At 39.3% G+C, this 25,606-nt stretch overlaps 1 protein-coding gene across 2 annotated transcripts in view; it reads right to left on the reverse strand.

The window, feature by feature from the left end:
* TPK1 (thiamin pyrophosphokinase 1) overlaps positions 1-25,606 on the reverse strand; it is a 304,971-nt gene that overhangs the window by 91,706 nt on the left and 187,659 nt on the right. For both annotated transcript variants that reach the window (XM_041425230.1, XM_041425229.1), the window contains one exon: positions 14,798-14,944. In XM_041425230.1, coding sequence (XP_041281164.1) covers positions 14,798-14,944 — 147 coding nt within the window. The remainder of the gene's footprint in view (positions 1-14,797; positions 14,945-25,606) is intronic.

Raw genomic sequence — 25,606 nt, forward strand, 5'->3', positions numbered from 1 at the left:
TCACTTCCTCATACCTTTGTCTCTCTCTCTCCCCCTCTGTAATATACCCTGAGATACAGCTAAAGAGTGTGACATGACATCTAGTCCAAGATTCACCAATGGATGATCAGAGCCCGTATGAAAAGCTAGGCAACTTATTATTTGTCATCTGATGGATTCTTCTAAAAATAACTATTTCCACCAAAGACTTTGTACATCAGTTACCCTGCACAATAAAAAATGTTGGGAATTCACAGAGCCACAGCAACCTGATGTTGGGTGTACAGGCTGAAGGAAAGGATCATGGTATGACAGTTCCGTACAGTATAACACTAGAGAGAACACTATCAACTAGAACACTATCAAGCACATCTAATACTAAGCTGATTTTCAGATTTACTTCACTTTCCCCCTCTCCAAGATGACTACAAAGGAGGAGTTATCAAAACAACCAGCTTCAGGCAAGCTCTTGCTGACTCAACATTGGATTTTAATCCCTCAGATGGGAGAAAAAAAAAAGAGTCCAATTATAAAACAGTGGTATTAAAATCACCCTGCATTTCCAGAGTTCCATGGAGAAATACTGCCAGACTTCAAGGAGAGACAATCTTGTTCTCACTCCCCAGATGAAAGTGAAGTTTGCATGGGAGCAACCAGATGCAGGCATTTCGCAGGCATGGCCTTCCAGGAGGAGACACCAGCAGGGTGTCAGCTCCACTGAACTGCAGGGGTTGACTTAGGCTGTTTCAGAAACACGAGCTCCTACTGTCTTTCAAGATGAGAGATTTGAACATCATCATGCATGGGTTCCCAAGGGCTACAGAAATGAGTGATTGTATTTACTTAATTATCTGAAGGCTGTACCTTGGGCAGGGACACCTTTCATTAGACCACGCTGCTCAAAGTCCCAGCCAGCCTGGCCTTGAACATTTCCAGGGATGGGGCACCACAGCTTCTCTGCCTTTTAACAGACTGCAGTAAATAATTAAAACTGTTTCACTTTCTCAGATGATTTGGAATTAGAAAGAAAGTTTAGTATTTTATCTCCTTAAGAGTTTTGGAGGACTACGTTTGACAGTTCAGTGGGCTTCAATACTAGAAATACTTAAAAATTCCTACACTATTGCTAGAAAACTTGTTTTCTAAAATAATAGCTGCATAATACCTCACCCCTACAGAGACACAGAATGCATTTAGTACAATAATCTGGAACAAGGTTTAAGTACAAAAGAGAATTTAAAAACAAGAGAGATGTTCATGAAGGGTATTACTATTGATAAACTGGAAATTAGATGTTGCTCTGATATTTCTGTAACTTCACTGTGTGCTTGTGAACAGGAGAGGAGATCCAGAAGTCAGACAGATGAAAGACCAAGAAATGACACAAGCATTACTAATTCAGTTATATCATTAGGCTTACAGAAAATTGATAAAATATGTGTAATAGGGATGATGAGCTACTCCCTTTATCTGCACAGGTTCTGAACTGCATCTCTTTTGTGGCGTGTACCATCTGTCACACCAGAATGGCTGGATTTGTTTATGATAACTCAGGCTGCTGTTCAAGAGTAGTTCTGCCTCTGGCCATCCATCTCACTCAACAGGAATACACCAGACTGTCCATATTCCTGAAGGATTTCAAGAAGCATTAAGCATGGGTGAGTTAAGGCTGTGGTAGCTTACACACCTACAACATGTGGAAATAACTCCCACAAAATCCTGAATGGACAGGAGGGTCTAGAACTTTATGCAGAGACATACTGGCCCCTCAGAGACATACTGAGTCCTCTCTTGGTGCTCTCCTAATTGCTTTAAAGCTTCAGTCAATACCATGGGTAGAGTTAATATCTTATCAGTTTCATTCTCAGTTCCCAGGTTCCTCTATCATAAAGGAGACAGGCAGCTCCTCCTTAAAAAAATCACTAAGCTTGCAGCTAATGAGACTCTCTGCCTGTGGTATCATTGTCACAGAAGACTAATTCCAGATCTTCAACTGCTCTTGCTTCACTCTGAAGTGTGTCCTTCAGTTGAGGAAAAACTGCTGATGGTTAACAATAGAAGAAAAATATACCTTTTTTTTTCCTTTTTTTTTTTTTTTTTTTTTTTACCAGTGAGTCTTCCTCTTTTCCCTGCCCTAAAAGAAAAGCGGTATCTGAGAAAGAACTGAACAATGTGCCCCCACGATTGAGAGATATATACATACTGCAATGCAGCTTTTAAATGCTTGTATCTAAAAACCTTTAAGGTATGAGTTAGGAAGAGCTCAGACTCATAAAACAAGGGTACATTTCATTGCCAACATTGTGGTTTGTAGAAGAGAATTCTGCAAACGAATTATTCTTCAATCTGATAACTTTCTTTCACCAGAATAAAAGGATTCTCCTCTGGGTGCAGCTCCTTCTTTTCCCTCAGGTACCTGACATTGCTGAAATTGAAGGCCATAATTCAATTAACAAAGGATGGGAACTCTTAATGAAAATTAACCACTCAGAAACAGATGTTGGTGACACAGAAATGTCAATACTCCCCACGAAGCACCAGTGGCTGTCATGTGGATGGGAAAATGCAGAGACATCTGAACTTGGAATTACATACCAGATGAGGTAACTATACTTACATCTGCAGACCACTGTTCAAAGAAGTGCTTAAGCACAGATTAGATTACATTAATCTGCTTTGCCATATGCTTACATTTATTCTGTACAGGTAACATCACTAGCAACAAGGTATACAATTTCACAGTAGTGCATTCCCCCTGACTGCTAAACCACTTTTGGATATCTGATTTCTTATGGCGTATGTGAAAGCAATGCCTAGATTTCCGAATTCCAAAATCTCAGAATTTTTAGGGCTGGAAGGGGCCTCTGGGGATCACCTCGTCCAATGCCCCTGCAAAGGCAGGGTCACCTAGAGCAGGTTACACAGGAATGGATCCAGGAGGGTTTTGAATGCCTCCACAGAGGGAGACTCCACGACCTCTCTGAGCAGCCTGTCCAGTTCTCTGCCACCCTCAATGTAAAGAAGTTCTTCCTCATGCTGAGGTGCAATTTCTTGTGTTTTAGTTTATGGCCATTGCTCCTCATCCTGTCACTGGGCACCACTGGAAAGAGTCTGGCACCATCCTATTGGCATCTGCCTTTGAAATATTTATAGGCACTAAAAAGATCATCTCCCACACTCTCCTCTAAACATGCCCAGCTCCCACAGCATAAGAGAGATGCTCCAGACCGCAGATCATCTTTATGGCCTCCACTGGACTTCAGTAGCAACTTGTCCAGACACAGCACTCCAGATGTGGCCACATCAGGGCTGAGTAAAAGGGCTTGATGACCTACCTTGACCTGCTGGCCACACTCTTCCCAATGCACTTCAGCACACCATTGGCCCCTCCTGGCTACAAGGGCACCGCTGGCTCAATTTGTTACCCACAATTTGTTACCCACCAAGACTCCCAGGCCCTTCTCTGCAGAGCTGCTCTCTTGGAATTCAGCCCCCAACCTCTGCTGATACTTGGGGTTATTCCTCCCCAGGTTTGGGATCCTACACTTGCCCATCAAGATCCCACTGAGTGGCAGCACAGCTTTCAGATGTTTCAGCGTCTGCCTCCCATTTTCATACCATAAGCAACCTTGCTGAGGGTACATTCTATCCCTTCATCCAGGTCACTGATAAACAAGTTCAACAAGACTGGACTCAGCACATTCCTGATCACAGGCCTCCAGCTGACCACAGCCCTCTGAGCTCTGATACTCAGCCAGCTCTTGGTCCACTGTCCAGCCATCTAATCCACACTTCCTACAATTATCTGTGATGATAGCAGGGGAGACAGTGTATTTCCAGCTAGAGTACATAAAAGGCAAAAGGAAGCTACATGTGTAAAAAAGACTCCATGGGCAGGGCTGGAACTTATGCTCACTGTTTGCAAACCAGCACTGCTGAAAAGCTGATCACAGACCAGGAGAGCGCATGTGACTGATGGTTCAAATGGATTAATGTTACTTTCAGGCTTCATGTTTAAAAAGCAGCAAATTAAGGACAGTTGGAAACATAATTCATACATATTGAACTTTTGAAAGTTTTGTGTTCTCTTTTGGTGGGAATAGAAATGAGGATGTAAAATCAACATAGTGAGATCTGATTCTGCTCCCCTTGTCCACAGTTTTCCCTTTTGTAAACCTGTTGTGCAATCTCACCCGAAGAATGATTAGGGACTTCTCCTTTTAATTTCATAGAGTCATAGAATCCCATGAGCAGGGGATTCTGCCATTCACTTCACCAGGTTGCTCAGGGCCCTGTCCAGCTTGGCCTGGAACACTTCCAGGGATGCGTCATCCACAACTTCTCTGGGCACCCTGCTCCAGCCATGCAACAAAGAATTTCCTTCTAACAGGAAAAAGAGGCATTTCCTTTCCTCTCTTTCCGCTTAAAACCACTGCATCTTGTCCTGTCATCATCTACTAATGTAAAAAGCCCCTCTTGCTCCTTTTTATAAGCCCCTGTGAAATATTGGAAGGGTGCTCCAAGGTTTTTCTGAAATCTTCTGCTCTCCAGGCTGAATGACTGCACTCTCACAGCCTGTCTTCACAGAAGAGGTGCTCCAGCCCTCTGAGCAGCTTTGTGGCCTCCTCTGGACTCACTCCAGCAGGTCCATGTTGGGGACCCCAGCTCTGGATGCAGCATTGCAGGTGGGGTCTCACAGAGAGGAGCAGAGGGGCAGAATCCCCTCCCTCATCCTTCTGGCCATGCTGTTTTGGAGGCAGCCCAGGACACCTTTGTCTCTCCGGGCTGTCAGTGCACATGGCTGGGTCATGTCCAGCCTCTCATCCAGCAGCACCTCCAAGTCCCTCTCAGCAGGGTTGCTCAATAATTTCTTCTTCCAGTCTCTACTTACAACTGGGACAGGTGCACTTGGACTTGTTAAACATCATGGGGAAGATTGTGGATCCACTTCTCAAGTTTTCCAGCTCCCTCTGAATGACATTATTTCTGATGGAAATTTATCTATCACTGGTTTAAAGGTTTACCCTTTTCCTAACATTGGGCTTGAGCTTAACCAGTCCCGGTTTATCTCCCTGGCATTTACTCAGTGTATTCAGAGACAGCAATCATTTCTCCTTTCAGCATTTTCTTCTTTGAGGTTACATGAGAGACTTCCTTTTGTAAGGTAACAAAAACATAAAAAGAGATCAGAGTGGACAGAAACACTATTTCTTGATGTGGCCACGCCTCCTTCTGTATCAGGAGATTCCAAATTCTTCTCAATAGATACTTGTACAATGGTTCTAACACACCTACTCACTCTGCCTGTGTCTCTGCAAGTGTCCCAGAATCACTAAGGTGAGAGGGAGTCTTGGGAGTGCAGCCTTTCCATCAGGTTTTGAACACTGTCAGGGACAGAGAGTCTCTGGGCAACCTATTCCTGTATGTAATGTGTAATTATCTTCAGAGTAAAAACTTTTCCCTATAGTTACCCAGAATCTTCCATCTCAGTTTAGGGCCACTGTCTGTCATTCTTGTGCTGTGCATCTCAGGAATAAACCTAGCTTCATTCATCTTCTTGAAACCCCCTTCACAGATCCTGGAAGATTCTTTACAGACTCCTTTTCTTCCTTTTAACAGAAACATATTCACTCCAAATCCCTTAATTTTAGGATTAAGAGTAGGAAGCCTGTGCACTGCCCTGAAGGTCATTGGCCCAACTGCAGTGCTGGCAAGTATTTTTGACTGGAGTTGTCATGAGAGTGACAGACACATTACAGCCTTAAAAGACAATGAGGAATTCAATCCCTGATCCCCATCTGCTCTTGGGATGTTCTGTTATAGCAGAGAGAGTCCTGAAGTAATGTAATCAGTTGTTATCAACATGAAGAAAATTCGGATTGCCAAGTCAATCACTTCCCATGCCAAAGCTGAATAGTTCTACCTAAATCTTGTTCATCAGTGTAGTACAGCATTTTCCCTAGAACCTTTGATATTACCAAATATTATCATTCTTCTGCCCTGACCCTTTTTAATATTAAGAGTAAATGTTGAAAATCCATACAGTTGACACCACTGCCCTGGCAGATGCAGAATTAACAGTGATACTGTAAGGGATTGCAAAAGCCTAAGACATTTCACAAAGGGATTGAATTGAAGAGATAACACAATTTCAAATATAACTGAGGCTGGAATACAGGTGATCACCTTCTACAACTTTAACTATTACCAGTAGTCAGATGTGAACAGAAAAGACCATTAAATGTACCTCTAAAGGATTCTATAAACCCTTCAGGTCAACAAAGTGTTCAGCATTTTTATTTTTTTGATTTTGTAGTAGAAAATAATTTATCACCTACTATCACTTCAATTTTGACTGTTATTTACATTCAGGATAGGAACAATAATATTGATTTTCCCTGCTATATTTTTGATTGTATGAAATAAAATATTTTCCATTAATTTTCTTTCCAGATACGGTTCTGTCACAGATTACAGGCTTCTGATACTTGTTAGTTTCCCTACAGAACTTTCTGTAATTCAGGCAGGGAGTGAAAAAAATTGCATGCCCCTAAACTATCATTGAAATCTACTTAATACTCAGAGGAAAGTTACTACTGCAAAACTCTAGTGAAATTCAGCTCAAGCAAGGCAGTAAGGTGCCTTCAGAAAGACACTGTCATTTAGTGGGTAGAACAGAATCCCAGGACTTGAGAAATTTGGGCTAGCACAATAAAGCTGAACAAAGAGTTACAGCACAGCAATGATTTCAGGGTGATGCAAAGGCACGCTGCAGCAGGTATCACCCCAGCAGATTCCAGTACTAACTATGGGGCTGCTTTGGTCATTGGTACAATGAAAAAAAGATGAAACATTGTGACAGGAATATGATTCTATGATTCTATGAATAGACGAAGCCAGAATGACTGGGCACTGATGAATTAATGCTTCATAGCACACAATTGTGACTGCTGAAAGGAGGATTTTTCCTGGGAAAAATCTTCAGGGTAGCAGTGGCTGCTTAAGTTAAAGCTAGAACAGTTTAGACAAAACTGAACTAAAAAATTAAGATAAGATAATGTGCTGAGAAAAGACAGTTGACATGATTCAAGGAAAATCCAGAGGGAAAAGAAAGGGAAAGTGGAAGAAACAAGATTAGATAAGGAAAGTAAGATCTTGCAGTATGATGACTACTTAGTAAGGGGGACGGCATCTGATAAGGCAAGGCACAGAAAGTGCTAATGATTATTCCTCTGAGCTTTCTTACTTCTTCATGCCTAATGGTTGACCTTGAAATTCAAAATATTGCATTACTCTTCCCAGGTGTTAGATGATAAACAAATAATTTAAATCATAATCATAAAAATATTACTAAATTGATCTGCAAAGTACCAGTCTGTGACACCTTCATACAGACAAGCATCTATATAATGTTTATTTTTCAAAATATAAAAAATAAAATTTCTACCATGTAGAAATAGAAAGCTTATTGAATTATGTACAAAATATTTAAATCTTTTGGTCAAATTTGGAATCCATATTAACAGTCTTTTGAAGTGCTTTTGCCTTTTTTTTTTTCCTTTTGGGCCAAAAAATCTATTCACAAAAAACTATGAAATTCTGCATCTTGCTAAAAAATCCCTATATAGCAGTAAAATCCTACCTGGGAAAAACCCAAACAAAACTGGAAAGAACACACACACACACACACACACACACATTCTAAAGCTTTGTTCCATTCAGGTACAGAAAAAAGATAAGTGAAAATACTGCTGTGGTCTTCCTCAGCTTACCAATATTGTCAACACAGGATAAAGTTTTACCAGCTTCCTATTGATCCCAGCTTATATATCAGCTCCTATCAATAAGCAAATGGCAAAGACAAACATTTTGTATTTTGCTGCTGACCATTTAACGGAAAGCAGAAGAATTGTTTTATAGTACACAAAATTATTAATACCACATTGCACACAAAAGCCCAAAGTATCAGGCCACTGCAAAAAGAAGTTGTTAAGGGACATAATGAAAAGATGGATTAAGACTTTGAAGCAAAGAAAAGTAATTGACAAGTTTGGTGGACAAAACTCCAACAAAACAGCTCTAAGATAATCAGCTTTGTAGCAAAAATTTATTGTGGTTTCCATAAACCAACAAAGTAGATATTGTCATATTGACAAGATCATATCAAGGCAGCTAGGGGCAACAACAGAGAGCAGGAATCTCGTTGGAAGAGTTTAATTTAGGGCCAAGGTTCTCCTCGATGATCATCCATCAGCAGCTGCAGTAACTAATTAAAAATCTGGGCAAATATTGAAAAAAGTTGCAAGCAGAACTGTTGACACTTACCAAGTGCAAACTATTGATTGAGAATCACACTGGATGACTTCAGAATTTAGAAACACCTCAGTAATCCAGTTTGACTCCTTACATCATCTTCTCTTGCAGACTTCATTAAGATGTGAATTCAAAAAAGCTGTGTGATTATCATATCCTGCTATAGAGTATGACTTGTTTCTTAACAATTATGAACAGATGAAAATTTCATTTAATAAAGAATATTTTTTTCACTTGGTAATGCTGTTTTGGTACTTTCCTTTCCTCTCTGAAAGATAGATACTTTATTAAATTGGTTATCTGCAAGCTAACAAATTCATTTATGATTTTTGTGTTGTCAGTTTGTCTTCCTTATAAAGAAGAAATCCATAACTATTAGATGTTATCCATAAAGTTGACGCAGGTTGCACTTTTAACTGATGTTAAATAAACTGTTTAAAAGGATTTAGAAATTCTTTAGCTATTCTTGACTATTTCAAAAGCTAATTATTATTTCTAAGTTAACTATTATTTCTATATAATCTTGGTATATTTCATACTTCACATCTGCGGATGCTGGAATAAAACAAAGTTACAAAGAATGTAGCTGTTAACAGAAAATCCACCCAGAAGTTTCCTTTTGTAGCAGTTAGAAGCAAGATAGCAAGTAGATATTTTCCAGGTCAGAATGTTATTGACAAATAGGAATTAAGTTTGGATCACTGATATGCAGTAAAACAGTAAAAATTCTGTGCAAAACCATGAAGCAAGACCACTTCATAGGCATGAATTACCATGAAATAAACCTAAGTCATTTAGACCTGAGGCCTTTTGTAGGTCACATTTACACAGGCCCACTATATTACCACAGGAAAAGAATGAATCCAGCTGGATTTTCCAGGGAAGAATAAAAAACCAGGCTAGTTTAAGTCTTATCGTAAGAACAGAAGTTGAGCTGTAACCAAGTCCTCAAATTTTCCTACCAAAGAAGGAAACTGAGGCAGCTAAACTACCACACAGCAACTTTTTTTATTTCCCTGAGAAGCCACTTCAATGTAATACTAAACCTCTGGAAACACAAAACCTGTTTCTGCAAGGTTTTCTGTGAAGGACTCAGGCTCCCAAAGAAAGGTTGGATTAAGACCTTACCCCAGCTAATAATTTTGACATTGCAGTGTCTCTGTTCAGCTGAACGGCTGACTTTCTCATAGAAAGTCACAAAAAGAGGTATTTATCAAAGAACAAGGAGTTGTATATTTGTGAATTCCAAAGAAGCTTGAGGCACTGAGACTGACTGCTTTGTCAAGTTGGTTGAGTTCCAATAATGTTCTTTGAGAGAAGATATCAAACAGGAGAGAGAGTCTTTCAGGACAATAAACACTGTAAGTACAAAATGCATGTTTAAATATTATATATATGTTTCAATGTTTTCCTTTACAATTCCAATCTTTTTGAAACTGAATTTACGCTTCAAAAATACATATCTAGGAAAAGGAGAAATTTCCAGATCCCAAAACTATCCCCCACAGAAGGCACATTCATCAAGGATTTTCTCCACTGAGTGCAAGCCAGATCTGCTTCTTACACACATGAGGCAGTACAGAACTGATCAGATAACTCATTCTTGAGGTTCCTGCAAATTTCAAGAACTGGCTGTCAGAAAAAACTCACAAGTTGAAGGTATACACCCTGAACTTCTCATTAAACTTTACAAGCATGGACACAAACCAAATCAAATAACATTGGCACAGAGAATTGCACCAAACCCCAGCAAAGTTTCCAGTGCTTGTACCTTGTCTCACATCTGCTGCAGCATCTCCATCTAGGAGCAAATCTTTATGCCAAGTTACTCCATCTGCACCTGTAAATCAGTTCAGGTAATAGCTCTGGAACTCAAGCCAGCCAGCACAGCAGTGCTCATGTGCATGTGGCTGCTCCCTCTTGGCCCCATGACAAGGTGGTCTCTTCCAAACGCTTGGGAAGCAGCTCCTGGCCTGTGCTAAACCCAAGGCATGCCCAGATGCCATCTGTGAGAAGGATGGCTGGTTCCCACTGAAACTGTGCTCAGGACCATGCTAACTGATTATCTGCACAGCCTCCTCTATGGCAATATTTATGTTAATTAGGGGCCTTGCTAATACTGTTGTTACTATTACCATGACACTACGTTCCACCCCAGTGCAGGGCAGAGGGTGTAATGGCATTTTGTAAATAACCAAATGAGCCTCACAGTACCCATTCACAGAAGGACATGGTTTTTACCCAGTTTACAATCTAGGTAGGAGACTGTGGGATCAAAAGACTACCCAATGTGCTTCTCTTCAAGGAAATGCTGGTAAAGAGCCAAGAATAAGGGATGGAATTCCTGATTCTTATTGCTCACATTTAGCTGCTGGGCCATTACCTATGATGTTAAATTATTCATCGTTTCCCACAGGGAAAGCAGGCATGCACTCAAAAGAGAAGCGGGGTGCAAGAAAAAGGGTTGGGTTATCAAAGTATTCACACACTCTTTCAAAAGAGTTAGTTAACTGACAAAAAATATGCTGCTGTAACGTATTTTCATGTGTAGGCAGCAATTCTCCTCTACATCCTAGGGCTGGAATTCTGTGTGGGGAAAACTGAACTGCTCAGTATATGTAAAAGACAGGCCTCATTAACTCTTGGACATCTTCTCATTTCTTGGTCATAAATCCTATTACCTTGTATTACAAACTGCCATAAAACTCACAGATAAAAGATAATTTATGCTCAGTGTACAGAAGCTAATGTTTCTGTACTCCTGAGAAGCACACAACCAGAAAATGAGAAAGCATGTATGTGAAACCTTAAGCCATTCATATTGAGCATGGCTAGCATGATAAACATGACTCTAAGGGAATTATACTCTTCAGCCAGGGTATAGTCTAATGATAATTGATATTACCAAATTTTGAACATAAAATGTATGAACTCTTGCATAAAATATCCTCCTTATAAAGACTGATTACTCCTTATTAAAAATTCAAGCTTTTCTCCCTCCCCCACTACAGAATGAAATATGACATCTATTCAGTACACAGGTACATTTTTTCTTTTTGGGTTTTTTTTTTTTTCAAACTCCAATAATCAGATAAGAAAATGCTTCATCACAAGCATTACATCCTAGAATTCTTACAAAGTTTCCTTATTTCTGACTCCTATCCTAATTAGTGTTGCATGGCACACAAAAAATAACAACCCTTGGAGTTGGCAGAATCAAAGGCAGTTCAATCTTTGATTTGCTTTTTCTCTGAAGCAATTTAAATTGCTCAGACTTTGGCACTGATTTTAACTGTATTGGTTATCTGCTCAAAGGGATATTTTGCTTTAGTGAAGACTGAGCAAATGTGCTCATTTAGGCTGTGTGTCATTAGTTTTCCTCTCCCATTCAGACAAAAGAAAATCTTTCACTGTCAATTTATAAATTCTGTAGCTACAAACTATGTTTTCATTGTGTGGGCCCTTCCTTAGGTGCGACTCATTTCATGCCTGCTTTCTTTTCGTCAATATTTTATTAGTGTTTTGACATATATTGGAATTAATTTATCTAAATTTACATACTTACAGTCTATATATCTACATTTCTGCCTCCCACCCAGTTTCTCCATAGAGAGCATGTAGACAGGAATTTATGGGATGTAATTATTACCATCTTTTTCCTCTTTTCCTTACCAGAGCTCATCCTTAAAGGTCAGAAATGAACATTAGAGAGTTTACTTCCTTGAGATTTTCTTCACTTTCCATGTCAAAACATTTTTATCTATATATTTCAAAAACTTGCACAGTCTGTCTATTTCCCAAGAAATGCCTCAAAGCTGTAATTACTTGGATAATATACGTGGATTCAGCACTTTGATAATGTTATTGGCTGATAAAAAAGGCATTGTTTACCTGGTCCACCTTGCCTGGTAGTCTGCATTGGATCCCAAATCAGGCATTGTCCTTGCTGTCTTCCTCTTCCAACCCTGAAGACTTTTAGCAAGTCCATAATATTTCCTGTAATGCTGTGGACCCTTACAAGTGTGTTAAACATTGATGCATTTCTTCTACCATAACCTTCTCCAACATTGTAACAATGTGAAATCTCTCTCTTTCAAACAATTAATAGATTTTTGGTGGCCTTAGATATCTACTCATACCATCCTCCTCTTAATTTCTGCACTGGCACCTATAAATTCAGCAGCTTGACTTGTTACTCCCCTTGTTAACCTTCCTAGGGGTCTTAAGGAATTACCAGTCTATGTGCTGTATCCAAATACTTTAGACTCTGCCTAAGTACACATGACAGAGAGCTACTCTCCTGCTACAATGAACCAAAGGCTAACATTATTTGCAAACAAAACTGTAATTATGTTTTGCTCTTGTATTTTATCCAAAGAATCCAATAAAGATCAGATTCTTCTTCCCAAGAGAGAAAGTTTCTCTTCTACACTTATAGAAATGTTTCTGTTCTACATTTATAGAAAAAGCAACATGCTCTCAACTTTGTCATTTGCATCAGCATTTGAATCTCAAAACCTTGCTTCATTTATTGCACAGTTTCCGGACTTGCATTTCGAACAGTCAGTGGGTCTCCCACTGTGTTAAACTCCCTCCTACCTTGATTTTAAATTACAAAGGGAAGAGAAGGAAAAGAGAGAATGTCATGATTGTGGCTGTTTGGAAGAGAAAAATACCAAGCTGAACTCCATTAAAAAACCCAAAAACCTCCAAAAAACAAAACAAAACAAAAAAGCCCAACCCCCCCCCCCCCCAAAAAAAAAAAAAAAAAAGAAAAGCAACCAAAAATGAGAGAATACTCCCAAACTTAGGATCCTCAGTTTATAACCTACTCTCTCTGTTTATAAACTACTCACTTTTTAAAAGAAAAACAACTATCAACTATGCAGGATTAATGTAATTATCTGTTATTATCCGCAACAGCTGACTGAAGATGCCAACAAGTTTAAACCAACAATGAAAAGCAATTTTGTGTCAAAGTTAGCACTAAGATTGTTTAAATGGCCTGCCCCTATATCTGCCCCTTATTTCTGTATGCTAGAAACAGCCTGAAGTTTCCTGTGCAACTTTGCCCATCTACAAAAAAAACATTAAAAGCTTTTTGTACGATATTATTAAAAATAGAACAAAGAAGTTTCCAGAAAACAAAACAATTAGCAACCTCCCATTTCTATTTTAAATGTACAGATCGTGTTGGTTTTTTTTCAAGTTGTAAAGGCTTTAATTATTCATGGAAGACTCATGAAAGCAACCTTAGGCATTCCATTTTAAAGCTGCTTATGGGAAAAATGAATGAAAATAATTATAAATCTTTCCAGTCTTAGCAAGAGTTTTGTAAGTTAAACTGGAAATTGTCCACTTTATTTCAGCTCTTCAACATGTTCTTAAAAACACCCTAAAAGAAATTTATAGTTGTCAGCAAAGTATTGCACTCACAGATCAATTACAAGCAATATACTCCTGACTGTTAGATTTTAAAAACAGTTATCCTTTATTTCTCTTTCCCCCTCACTCTGCTGCCTCCATCTATTTAGTTGTGCAACTAATGGTCAGAGTAATTCCTCATCATACTGGCAAAAGAGCTCCTGTGTCTACTTACTTTCCTGCAGACACAGTGCTTCAAATTGTTAATAGAGCACCTGCCCCTGTGGCTTTAAATCTATAATCTCATAGAACTTCGTTAATGCTTTTCTCAAATTACACTGAAGCACATCTGGTGCAAGGTTGTGTCAAATTTACCCGTGAATGTTATTTATTTTAATGGAATAAGCTTTCCAAGAGAAACTGGGAAAGTTAGGTAAGCTTTTAGAAACCTTGCCAAGGGGAAAACATATTTAAAAAAATAAAAGAATCACTGTTAGAGAACAGTGTTTGATGTTTAGATTTGCCTTTAATTTAAATCTCAGAAGCAGAAGATCAGCAAGATATTTTGTGTGTGTTGTTTTATGAATCAATAAATGCAATAACAGATCTGAAAAACCATAGAAATAACACATCTTAAATAAATTCCCCCGTTGATGCTAGATAGATTCCCATCATAATGAACTGTGCCATTCGGACCACATAGGAGCTCTGCCTTACCTATGTCAGGAACTCCCTCTATAACATCCTCTCACATCTTTTCTTTGTTCCTTTTATTGATGACATGCAAAAGGGGTGCGTGCTAAATTTAGACTTACTGGAATATAATGTAAAAGGTTAGTTTTATTTTTTCCTGTTTATAATCAATATTCTTTATTTGTCCAATTCAGTTTTCATACTTTCTGGTTTTCTTGTTTCTCCCCTTTTAAACAAATTTATCATGAACAAATGAAACATAATCTTTTCCAAAGGAGGAATTCAGAGCCCATCATTTGCTGTCCACTTGCTTGCAATGTATTTTCTATTTCAGCTTTGACCCTACAGAACACAGCTCATAAAGTGAGCATTTAATGGTACAAATCCTATGGTGTCAGCGTGGGTGGAAGTTCAGTTTTATTACAAAGTAACTTTTCACAACACTTACAGGTTGAAGCAGGTAAATCAGCGAGCACTCCTGGATAACTATCACTGGAGAAGGAGTGATATTTGTTGCATGAAAAAGCGTTTCCACTGATGCCATTGTTTGGTCAAAGCGTCCTCCAAGTCCACCCAGAGCCACAATCACATCGACCTAAAAGACAGAACAAAAAGACTCACCAAGAAAAGTCTCAGGAATTATTTCTGGACTCTGAGACTCCACAATGAAATCAGTTTGAGGAAAAAAAAAAAAGAAAAAACACAAACTACTGACTATAGAAAAACAAATGTCAAATACAGTTATTTACTCCCATTACCGATAAATATTGTTATTTTTAAGCTGAGTATTAAAGCACCATAAATCCATGGCCAACATGTGACACTTTTTAAAAGGACATAACCATTCTCCCTAAAATACAGGCCAGTCTTTGAAGGTACTAACCTGTCTGTCCTGAATATACAGAATCTAGGATATATCACTCCACATGGAAGCTCCTTGGGTAAGTGTGGTATATCTGAGCCACAGAATCCCCAGTTCTTTGCATCATTTTGTTATTATACTCACAGTTCACAGAGCAAATAAAGGAAATATGAGGTTAAACCATTATGTGTCATTCTCATTCCTGCCATACAGTATTTCAATGTACAAGCAATACCACTCAAAGGCTGGCCCTGCTCAAGATTAAAAGTAGTACCATATAGAAAGTTCTGCCCCAAGTGACTAGGACATCACCTCCCAGCTGTCAGGGACAGACAGCCACAGGAGCACTCCCCAGTCCCAGTCACACAGAAAACACCATCTGATTGCTTGCAATATGCCATGGAGTTGGACTGCTCCTGCTCAATTCTCTCACACAGGTGTTCCAGACTCTGAACACTTCATTTCCTATAAGCAGAAAAGTAGTATTCAAAAGGCTTGGTTAAGAGCTTTTAGGTACTTAAATAAAAGGTCACTGAGTGCAAAGTATTATTATTATTACTTCCATAATGTCGATCAGTTATGTTCAGTAATTGTATTTTAAAATGCCAATGTTAAGTCATATCTAGGTCCCTAAGACATTGCAGCTCTGAAGTCTTTAGAGCTGCTTTGACAATGGCCATCTGGTTAAGTTTCCAGCTTTACAGAGCTTAAGTCTATGGTTTCTGTGATTATATGCAATTTTACTCAACCCAAGAGCCACATAATGGTGCTCTGTGTATCTGGAATGATGTATTAATAGCATCAGCTTCTATTTTTATTACCAGGTCTAGGGTTTTAAGATTCTGTTGAATATTGTTTTGCATGAAAATTAAGGTCTTGAAGAGATATACCGTCTTTCTCATCAACACCTGGAAAATTCTTCAGAGGCCAGAGTGGATCAATATAATGTATTACACTAGCAGCAAATCCTGAAACAAAAAAACCCTATCCCTGTACTGCTGACAGCATGTATTTTCTGTGCAGATTATAGATCACACAGACCAAATGTACAACCAAGAGAATAGGGATGGTAAGAAAACCTACCCTTAAACAGAAGATAAAATAGCAAAAGGTAAAAAGCATGTGTTTCCAGCTAAGCCATAATACCTAATATATTTTCCCTTTTATTGATTCCACTTTAGAAACAAACTGCTTTTGTTTGACTGGTGATGACTGTGAGTTAAAAGGGTGGATTGATTCTCTGAAAATAATACTACTAACATGACCCACCAACACCCATCAGTTTCCTACCAGACAGCCAGCACTAAAATGCTCCTCTCCTTCCCTAAGAGAGGCCATGGAGAAAATCAGATTTACTATCCTGGAACCACCGTGAACTTAAGATGGTTTTACAAAGAATCAGCATCCACATATATGTTGTTTTTCTTCCTAGCAATGGGACTGAAGCTCAAATATTAGCCTAGATTAGTCTTCAAGAAACCAAGCAACTACTGTACAGTTTCTTGGTGTACATATGCCTCACCATACATGAACTAAGTTTTTTTTGGCTTTGATGAGTGGTACCAATATAATGAATGAAGGAAATACAGAGCTCCTTTGACTTGGAACTGAAATGATGCAATAACATTCTAGAGATGTCTTCTTTCCCTTGTAAACCCTTCTTTGGTATTACCACACGTGCTTCCAATGAAGTAGAGTACCCAGCTCAAGTTATGAAGTGCACAGAACCTCAGAGTTCTGTGGCAGAGACTGCCAGAGAACTGCAAGTTGAAGAAAAATGTAGCAAAAAACCCACTTCTTATATTTTCAAGTAATACAGAATCCTGCTCAAAGTCCTACTCCTTAGTCCATTGGAACAGTGCAGTGGATTGGTTACCAAAAAGGAAGAAAATAAAATCAATATAGCATGGAGTAGGCATGCTGAAAAGGCATTCATAAACAAGAGGTATGGGGTAAGATAGATATCTGAAAGGAGAACGTATCTATTATTTAGGGTTTGCAAGGATTGTGAAAATGAAAAACAAGCATGTGGCAGGTATGCAAACAAACCCAGCTGGAGTATGAGAAGAACAGACAGACAGAAAAGCTAAAATTCTGCACTTCTATGACAGTACAGTACCACCTTTCACTGGATAATCTTGGCAGAAGTGACAGGTATCCAGACACTGTAGGACCTTTAGAGCCTTTATTTGAAGGGCTAGGCGTTCACACTTTATTGAAAAAAAACCCAAAAAGACTAAGCACAACCAAAACCTCAAAAACGTTTTAATCCTAAAGCTATCACTTCTGTCAAAAAAAAAAAAAAAGCAACGTAAAAAACACAACACAAAAATCACAAACTAACAAAAAAATCAGTTCCTTCACTGCAATCACTGCTCCTTGTCACTCTGCCAAGAACTTAAGAAAATAGATGTGCCATGGAAGCATGTACACAACTCTGTGTCATTCTGGAACCTAAGACAAAGTGAATACCCAAGGATTGGTCCATTTGGATATTCCCACACTACAAAGAAAATCCATTCATTTTTGCACTATGATTTCCTGCATACTACAGGCCACAGAATTAATCCTGTTACTGCTAATGAGCCCAGCAGGCAACATTTGACTACCACAATGTACTTCAATTGAAATGTCCATGCTTCACTTAAATGTCCCATCACCAGTTCCCTTACACAATTTGTTTTCACACTGTGTCATTCATTTCCTGAAAAAAAGGACATAAAATCATAAATAACTACAGACAACAGCTTATATCATTGCAGGCACGTTCTCTTGGACTATCTATAACCTGAATTAAATGCACAGTATCTTTAAAGGCTATCAAGATTTAACTTAGAAATAGCTGAAGATCTAAGGGTAGGATCCAGTCATCTTTAAAAGATACACCCATAAGTTAGCATGTCTTGAGAAAGTTTTAGAAGTCACTATCAAAGAGCAGGGTAGTTAAAAGGAGAAAGAACGCACAGAGCAAGACTTTGTGCTGGCAATTCAGGGATGTATTTTTTGTTCTCCTGCAAACTGTGATTTACAGGGTGCAGTAACCAAGGGGAGCTGAGGCTCTCACCACATCAGAATGAAGTTGCTCAGGTTCCTGCTTCCACTCTCACAGAAACTTCTGAAATGGACAACTTGCTGTAAACTCTTTGTAGGCTTGCTAAATCAAACACTGTGAAAGCTGGCCCAGCTGACATTCCTCTTTCTATTATAAATGGATTAAATACAAAGAAGGTTTTCACTTTATGACTGAGGAACACGCATCTAAGGATACAGGAAGCTGGGAACTGCCTGGAGTGGGTGAAAAGAGAGCAATACCTAGCTTTGCGATGTCAGCATCACCATGACATGTAAGAGTGAAAGTCCAACGCTCCAGCTGACAGCAAATTATGCATGCTCTTTTCAAAACCATGCTCATTATCTCTGATAAGAAATCCTCTCCCCAGGGAGAGGACAGACAACTCAAAGGACATTGCTCCCCATGAGTTCACTTTTTGCCAGACACCTTGCAAACAAAAATGCCTAAGTCTCAGGGAGGTAACAGTCTTCAGGGTAGATGAAAGGAAACAAATTTTCTAACAACCAGCTGCACTGAACGAACTGTAAAGATGATCTCCCCTAAAGGAAAAAAAGAAGGCAAGAGTAATCAAGACCTTGTAAAAGTTCTGGAGTCATGACTAAACCTCCTCCTCCTCTGAGATCATGGAGACCACCCATTGCTAATATCCAAGATATTAGCATGCCAATTACCAGTTAGATATCTGACTGGAACATAGTGGGGTTTTAGCACCTTCTCACTTCACTGAAATCCTTTCATCTCCACAGCCTTTCTTATTTTCTAGAACTCATAAGATGATTCCTTTAATTTAATTTTTAAAGGAATATGACATAGACAACAAAATTATTGTAGTAATATGCATAGCATGTTGGAAGTTTATTATATGCTGAAATATATATATATATACATATATATATATAAGTATCTCATGTTGAAAAATGAACAATTAAGTAGTAGTGTGAATGTTAAATTCATTATTGCTTTATTGGTTTGTCACTTCATCAATTTTGGGCAATATACAAGAAAAGCATTTTCTTCTTCATAAGGCAATTTGTCAGCACAGGACATGGTTTAAATTATTTTCTAGTCTTTGCATCAGCTTCAGTAACAAAGACTTTAAAACACACCAAGCACTTCCCTTGATAACAAATGGGTCAGAGTAGATTTTGACTCATTTGCACGTGGCTGTGCCAGAGCTCTAGTGCTGGCCAGATAAGTAATTTTTTTCGTCATCCTCAAAATTGCAATGCAAATTTCATGAACTAAAATCGCACAATCCAATGTTAAATATGTAGCAAGATATTGTCCACTTGAGTTGATTACACTGGCTCCCTAGCTCAGTGTTTTACATAAAAGGTATGACATTAATTTCTGCAGAAATGAGATGCTGAACCACACAGCAGCATCTGAACTTTGCTCAGGTAGAATCCTCTTTACTTTAGCCAGAATTTTCTTGTTGCTTCAGCCATGCGACTCTTCCTGGGAACAAGAACTCTCAGTCAAAGGCTGCTATCCTGTCTGTGTACCTGAGATGATAACCTTCAATCACTTCATCCTCACCTCACTGACTCCATTAATCTATATATTATATTATTCCAGCTTTCTCACAAATCATTTCTTGCTTTTTATCTTCATTTTCTTGCAGTTTCACCCAAGTGTTTTCTCTATTGGTAATGCTTTTTATTTTGAATAAGAGGCTAATTCTCTCTGGTAATGACAATAAATATGCAAACAGATTGCATTTGCCTGCTTAAAGCAAGAAACATGCATGATGGTAAGATGGAAATTAGAAAGTTAATCTCAAAATCTAGAAACAGACTTGAGTTGCTGGAAACATTTTAAGGCTGTTTTTACTATTCATTTGTGTTTACATCTCAGGTTGAATAACTATTTCATTTTCAAAAAAATGAAGCTTTGGCTTTGCCCTCTGCAGGTAAATGGAATGTCTGACAGCATATATAACGTAAGCTAGCATCAGTTTTGTGCAACATGAATTTCATAACCATTGACTTAGTTCTTTATTACTTGAAGAAACCTAATCAACAAAATCCTTGTGAACTGCTGGATTCCAAGCAATCTGAATTTGACTTCCTGCTTTTAGGCTGAATATTTGTGTATGACCTTGGTCAAACAATGCTTGCTGTGCCTGAAGTAGAGAGGGGACACCAACAACTCCTGCTCTGCTACTGCTGGTCAACTGGAGCGAAGCTCTACAATTCTTTCAGTGTGTGAGATTAGGGTCAGTGGAATTCCTTATCACCTAGGATTTTCTGGGTGAAGGGTTGTCTGTACTCCTGACTGTTATCATGCTGTGCTGAATAGCACTACAACTCTTCAAGCAATCTGTTTACTGATGCTTTGGAGGAAAATGTGTGCTGGTTTTGATCCAGACACATTGATTTTGTGAATGAATAAGGATTCCAGGATTATCAATTATTTGTCTTCTGAAAAAATCATAAAATCTTCTCATCTTTTAAAACAGTATGAAAAACATTCACAAGCTAACCTACCCGGTGTGCACTGTGGTATCACCACCATGGAAATGTGAAATCGAGAACTAAACTGTCATATCCCTAAGAAAGAAAGTCCTGGATTTGTATTAGGAGCAATGCAAAAGGCCCTTGAAAGATTATACTAAAATGGTATAGCAAATATCAATGATCTAACAGCCACTTAATTCCAGTGCCAAAAGCTGTGTTGGGCACATGCTGTGGTTTTAATCATTCTGAATCCTGCCTCCAGGAGTTAAAATAAGAAAATAACTACAAACTCTCATAAATGAACAATTAAAGGAAGGAAAAAATCTTCTTCAAGAGAATCTGTTTATTGTGAGCTTTATATCCCACATTTCTCTTAACTCTGGCTCTCAGTCTTTAGCATAGCAGCCTTCCTCCCTGTCCCTCCAATATATTTCCATGGTGCCACAAGACCAGCAGGGCAACACAAGCACAACCCACTGCTTCTCAGCCAGCAGGGCCCCCACCCCCTGTGCTGACGCTTTATCTCATGTGGATCCCACATCCCTCAACAAGAGCCAGTCTGCAGCCTGTGCTGGGGATTAACCCAGTCCTGCAGCATCAGCAGGTGGGAAGGACACTGCACAGGGAAGAGGCTCTTGTTGCAAGGAGTCTCTCTCCAAAGCATCTATTCTTCCCCCAGTGGCTACAGATCATGATCCAAACCAGGGAGCCCTGCCCTGGACTGTGGCTTCTGCTGCAGCCTGCTTGGCAGAGTCTTGTACAGGAAGGTCCCGGCTATTCAGCACCTGATGGATCAGGAACTGGAAGTTCTGCCTGCTGGCCCACAAACATGATCTATATCCTATATCAGTGAGAGTGTGTGCACCTTTGCACATCTCCATGAGCCCTGACAATTTCCCTTTGATTTCCCTACAGTTCTGCGGTGGGTTAATCTTGGCTGGCTGCCAGGCATTCACCCAGCCTCTCTCACTCACTCTCCTCAACAGGACAGGGGAGAAAATGAGATGAGAAAGCTCATGGGTCAGGACAAGGACAGGGAAATTGTTAATTATCAATTACCATTACAGGCAAAACAGACTTGACGAAAATTAATTTAATTTATTGCCAATTAAAATTAAATTAGAGAGGAAAAAATTACAAAACTAAACCAACCTTTCCATCTTTTTTATAGGCCCAGCTTCACTCCTTCATTCTTTACTCCTCTATCTCACCATTTCCCTGAGTAGCACAGGGAAACAGGGGACTGTGGTCATTTCATACCAGCTTCTCTCTGGTGTTCCTTCCTTTATCCTGTTCTGCTACAGTTTGGGGTCGTCTCCACAGAATCTGGCCCTTCAGGAACAAACTTCTCCGCCGTGGGTCCACCACTTCCTGTGGCTCCTACAGGAGTCTGCTCCTGTGTGGGCTTGTTTTCACAGCCTGCAGCTTCCTTCAGGGCACATCCACCTGCTCTGGCACAGGGCCCTCCACTGCCTGAGTATGGATATTTACTCCACCATGGCATTCCATGGGTGGATACCTGCTCCAGCATGGGCCCCTCAGCACAGGCTGCAGCTCCCTTCGGAGAGATCCACCTGCTCTGCCCAGGATTCTCCAGGGGAATCTGAGGCTGAAGCCCCTCCTTCTGTTTTCCCCTTCCTACTGACACAGCTGTTTTGTCCCCCTTTTCCCCGCACCCCTCCCTGCCTGGGCTGAGGGGCTCAGCTGTGCCTCTCCTCATGGACACCCATGCACTCCACCAGCACCTGGGCACACAAACCTGACAGCTCATAACTGTCTAGAAGGTTGAGCTGAAGGGAAGACGTGTATTTCCTTTCCCACCACAAATTCGTGTGGTTCTGTTTCAGCTCCTGTTCAGATGCTGGTCCAGGACCCTTGGAAAGCCCACAAAGGAAGCTAAACAAAGCCATGATATTGTGAGGCAACGGGGTAGAATTTGTCGCCAGGGGTGTCCATATGAAACACTGCCAGCTGCCCACAGACACATCCCCATGAACAGGGAACACCGACGACAACACTATTGAGTTGAGACCTTTCCCTGTGACTTCCTAGACCAGTTGTGTCTTTAAACTAACTTTCTGCCTGGTTTTGTTTTCAATTTTGTCATAAGTTTAGGTGTCAAATTTTAAGAAAAGAATCATAGATTTTTAAGGAGAAACTTAAAAAGGCTTAGTTTCCATTAAATATATGCGCATGCATATATATATATATATATACACACACATGCACACACTTTTTTTTTTTTGTTTCATCTGAGTTAAGAGTAATAGCTCAGACACTTTTCCACTGTAACATTTAGCAGTAGTTAACATTTAGAAGTCTGTATAAAAGATGTCACAAGTAAGGCAGAGCTTTGGAGGACCTTCAGTCTCCCACAGCAGCATCACAGAGGACACAACAGCCTGAGGCATTTGTGTCTAGCTAGGGCGAGGTGTTAGCTCTGCTATTTAAAATGCTTAAACTCAGGTTCACACAGGTCTGAAGATCTCCCAATAGGTCCCAACAGAACAGTAATATTTTCAGCTGGTCTGAACATTAATCTTCATGATGAACAAGGGGATAATAACTTGTCCTATTATACTCTAGAGACAAATAGAAGACCTGAAACTAAAGATGGAAAATTTTTCCTGTGTCTCTCAGGCCCCATTCTGTGAACTGTTCCTCTTTTGAGTGATTTTACTGAATACCTGGGCAGTACACAATGACTTTTTTTCCCTGAGGAAGTGCAGACTTGCAGAGAGAAGTCTTGAATTTATACATTTGTTTCAAAGAAGCCGGACATATTTTTATACTGAAGGAAGTACGTTATGATCTGGATGTCAATTTTCCTCGTCAGCGTAGTTTCGGTATTTATAGCAGGTAAGTTAAACATAGCCTGAGCAATTACAGAATGTATTTTATTTTTCTACACTGTCCTTTAGACCGTATAAATTTAGCCACACACTTAAAAAGAAATGAAGCATGATTTCTTAAACTGGAGGCGCTTGTGAAGCTGTAAACATTTTATGTTCACATTTAATTTGCAGAAAATATTGAGCTTTAATTGTTCAGTACTTAGTTGTTCAGTTGTTTAAAAGGGAAACTTGATGGGTTCTTTAGTCAAGCTGAAGAGACAATCCCCTGTCAGTGGCAAAGTAAAAGGTAGGTGATTTAATAATAGCTTGAGCATCAGCAATCAGCCAGGGCAGCTCTGCTATGAAGACCTTTCAGTCCCTACTTTTGTTGATCTTGTGCTACTGCCTTTTTTTACTGTGGGAATACTGTAGGGGCCTTTCATATGTCATCAGGCTGCCTCATTTTCTCAATATTTGTTAAGAGTTAAATTACTCTACACCCCTCTGCCCCTTCTTGAACAGCACTGGTATCAGCAAAGAGGTGCAGAGTTAAATGTTAGGAAAAGCCAAAGGATTGCAGAAAACAGTGAGGCCTCAGGACCACAGGCTAAAACATTTCTGTGTAGCACGCACTTTTACTTTCCAATGGTCGTAACACCTTCCTCTCCCCTCTGCCCCAATACTCCTTTCTAGAGAAGTAAAAGAAAAGAAGAGGAAGAGCCACCACTGCTTCAAAAGCTTTAACCAATATTACAGTTTCATTGTTTCTCTTGGCTGATTAAAGGCCATACAATATTACATAAAAAGGGAATATGTAATGGCAAAAACCATCTAAACAATCCAAAACCAGTAAGGAAGAATTCTTATATACATTACTTAGGTTAAATAAGTTTATTTGAATAGCCATTTATTTGTATATAGGATAAAAAAAGAAGCCAAAGGAAAAGTTAATTTGTTGACTGATTCACCCTCTGCTTTAAGGACCAGATCACTGCAGCTCATGAAGCTATGAAAGTGTGCTCTCTAAAGCCAGTGTTTCTTACACTCAGGAATGTAGAAAACTGCTAGAAGTTTTTATGAAACTATCTCTACAACAGTCAAAAAAACCTGTCATTCTTGACAGGCATCTCAATTTACTAAGAAGAAACCAATCTGAGTTGAAAAAAATGCTCTATTATAATCTGCAGTTAAAATTTATCATACTAGCTCAAATTTCTTAATATGCTTAACAATAAACTTACATTCCATTAACTATAAACAAAATCTAATAAAACAAGTTGTAACTGATGCGAGATTTTGTAATAACATAGTATACATGTGTCAAGCAAAAAAATCCAAAAACAAACCCAAGTTATTTATGAAAATCTCAGGCAACAAACTGAGGTCTCAATCCTTGAATTGCAAAAAAATTCCTTGTGTCAAAAGATATGGCTGTTCAAGATCTCCCCCTACAATATCCATCATCACGCCCATGCCAGTGTAAGTATGAGAGTCTTTTTAGGATAATGATATGTCCTTGTAGCCCGACCACTTTCCCAGCATGGGGGCAGTTACATCAGCAATAGCTGCTCTCAGGGAAGCTGTGCTCCTGCAAAGCAGAAGGAGCTAAAAGGGGGAGGAGAATCACATCTCCTATGAGAAAGTTACAAACAGAGCAAAATTGGTGGTTGCAAAGGGAACAGTACATTGCCTGTAGTAACCACACGCTTTCTGCTTCAAATATATTTAGCCTTTAACTATGTTGAGAGAACAGTTGCTGGCTTCCTCATTAGCTTCTCCAGTCTGGTTAATGAGCAGGGATCTCTTGAATCCCTTGAACTGCCTAAATAAACAGTATTTTTCCCCTCATTCCCCCTCTCCCCAAAGCTTGATATAGGATTTAACTTTTTTAAACAAACAAAATGAAATCAATGTGTTCTCCAGAATCCCTGCCCTGTTTGTGTCTTACAAAAATTTTCATCATAGATCCAATACAAGCCCCAGCAGAGCATACAAGGATTATGTAAGAAGATTTCTTTGTATGAGATGC

Source organism: Onychostruthus taczanowskii, unplaced genomic scaffold (assembly GCF_017590055.1).
Source record: "Onychostruthus taczanowskii isolate IOZ18803 unplaced genomic scaffold, ASM1759005v1 scaffold88, whole genome shotgun sequence".
Classification (NCBI taxonomy): Eukaryota; Metazoa; Chordata; class Aves; order Passeriformes; family Passeridae; genus Onychostruthus; species Onychostruthus taczanowskii.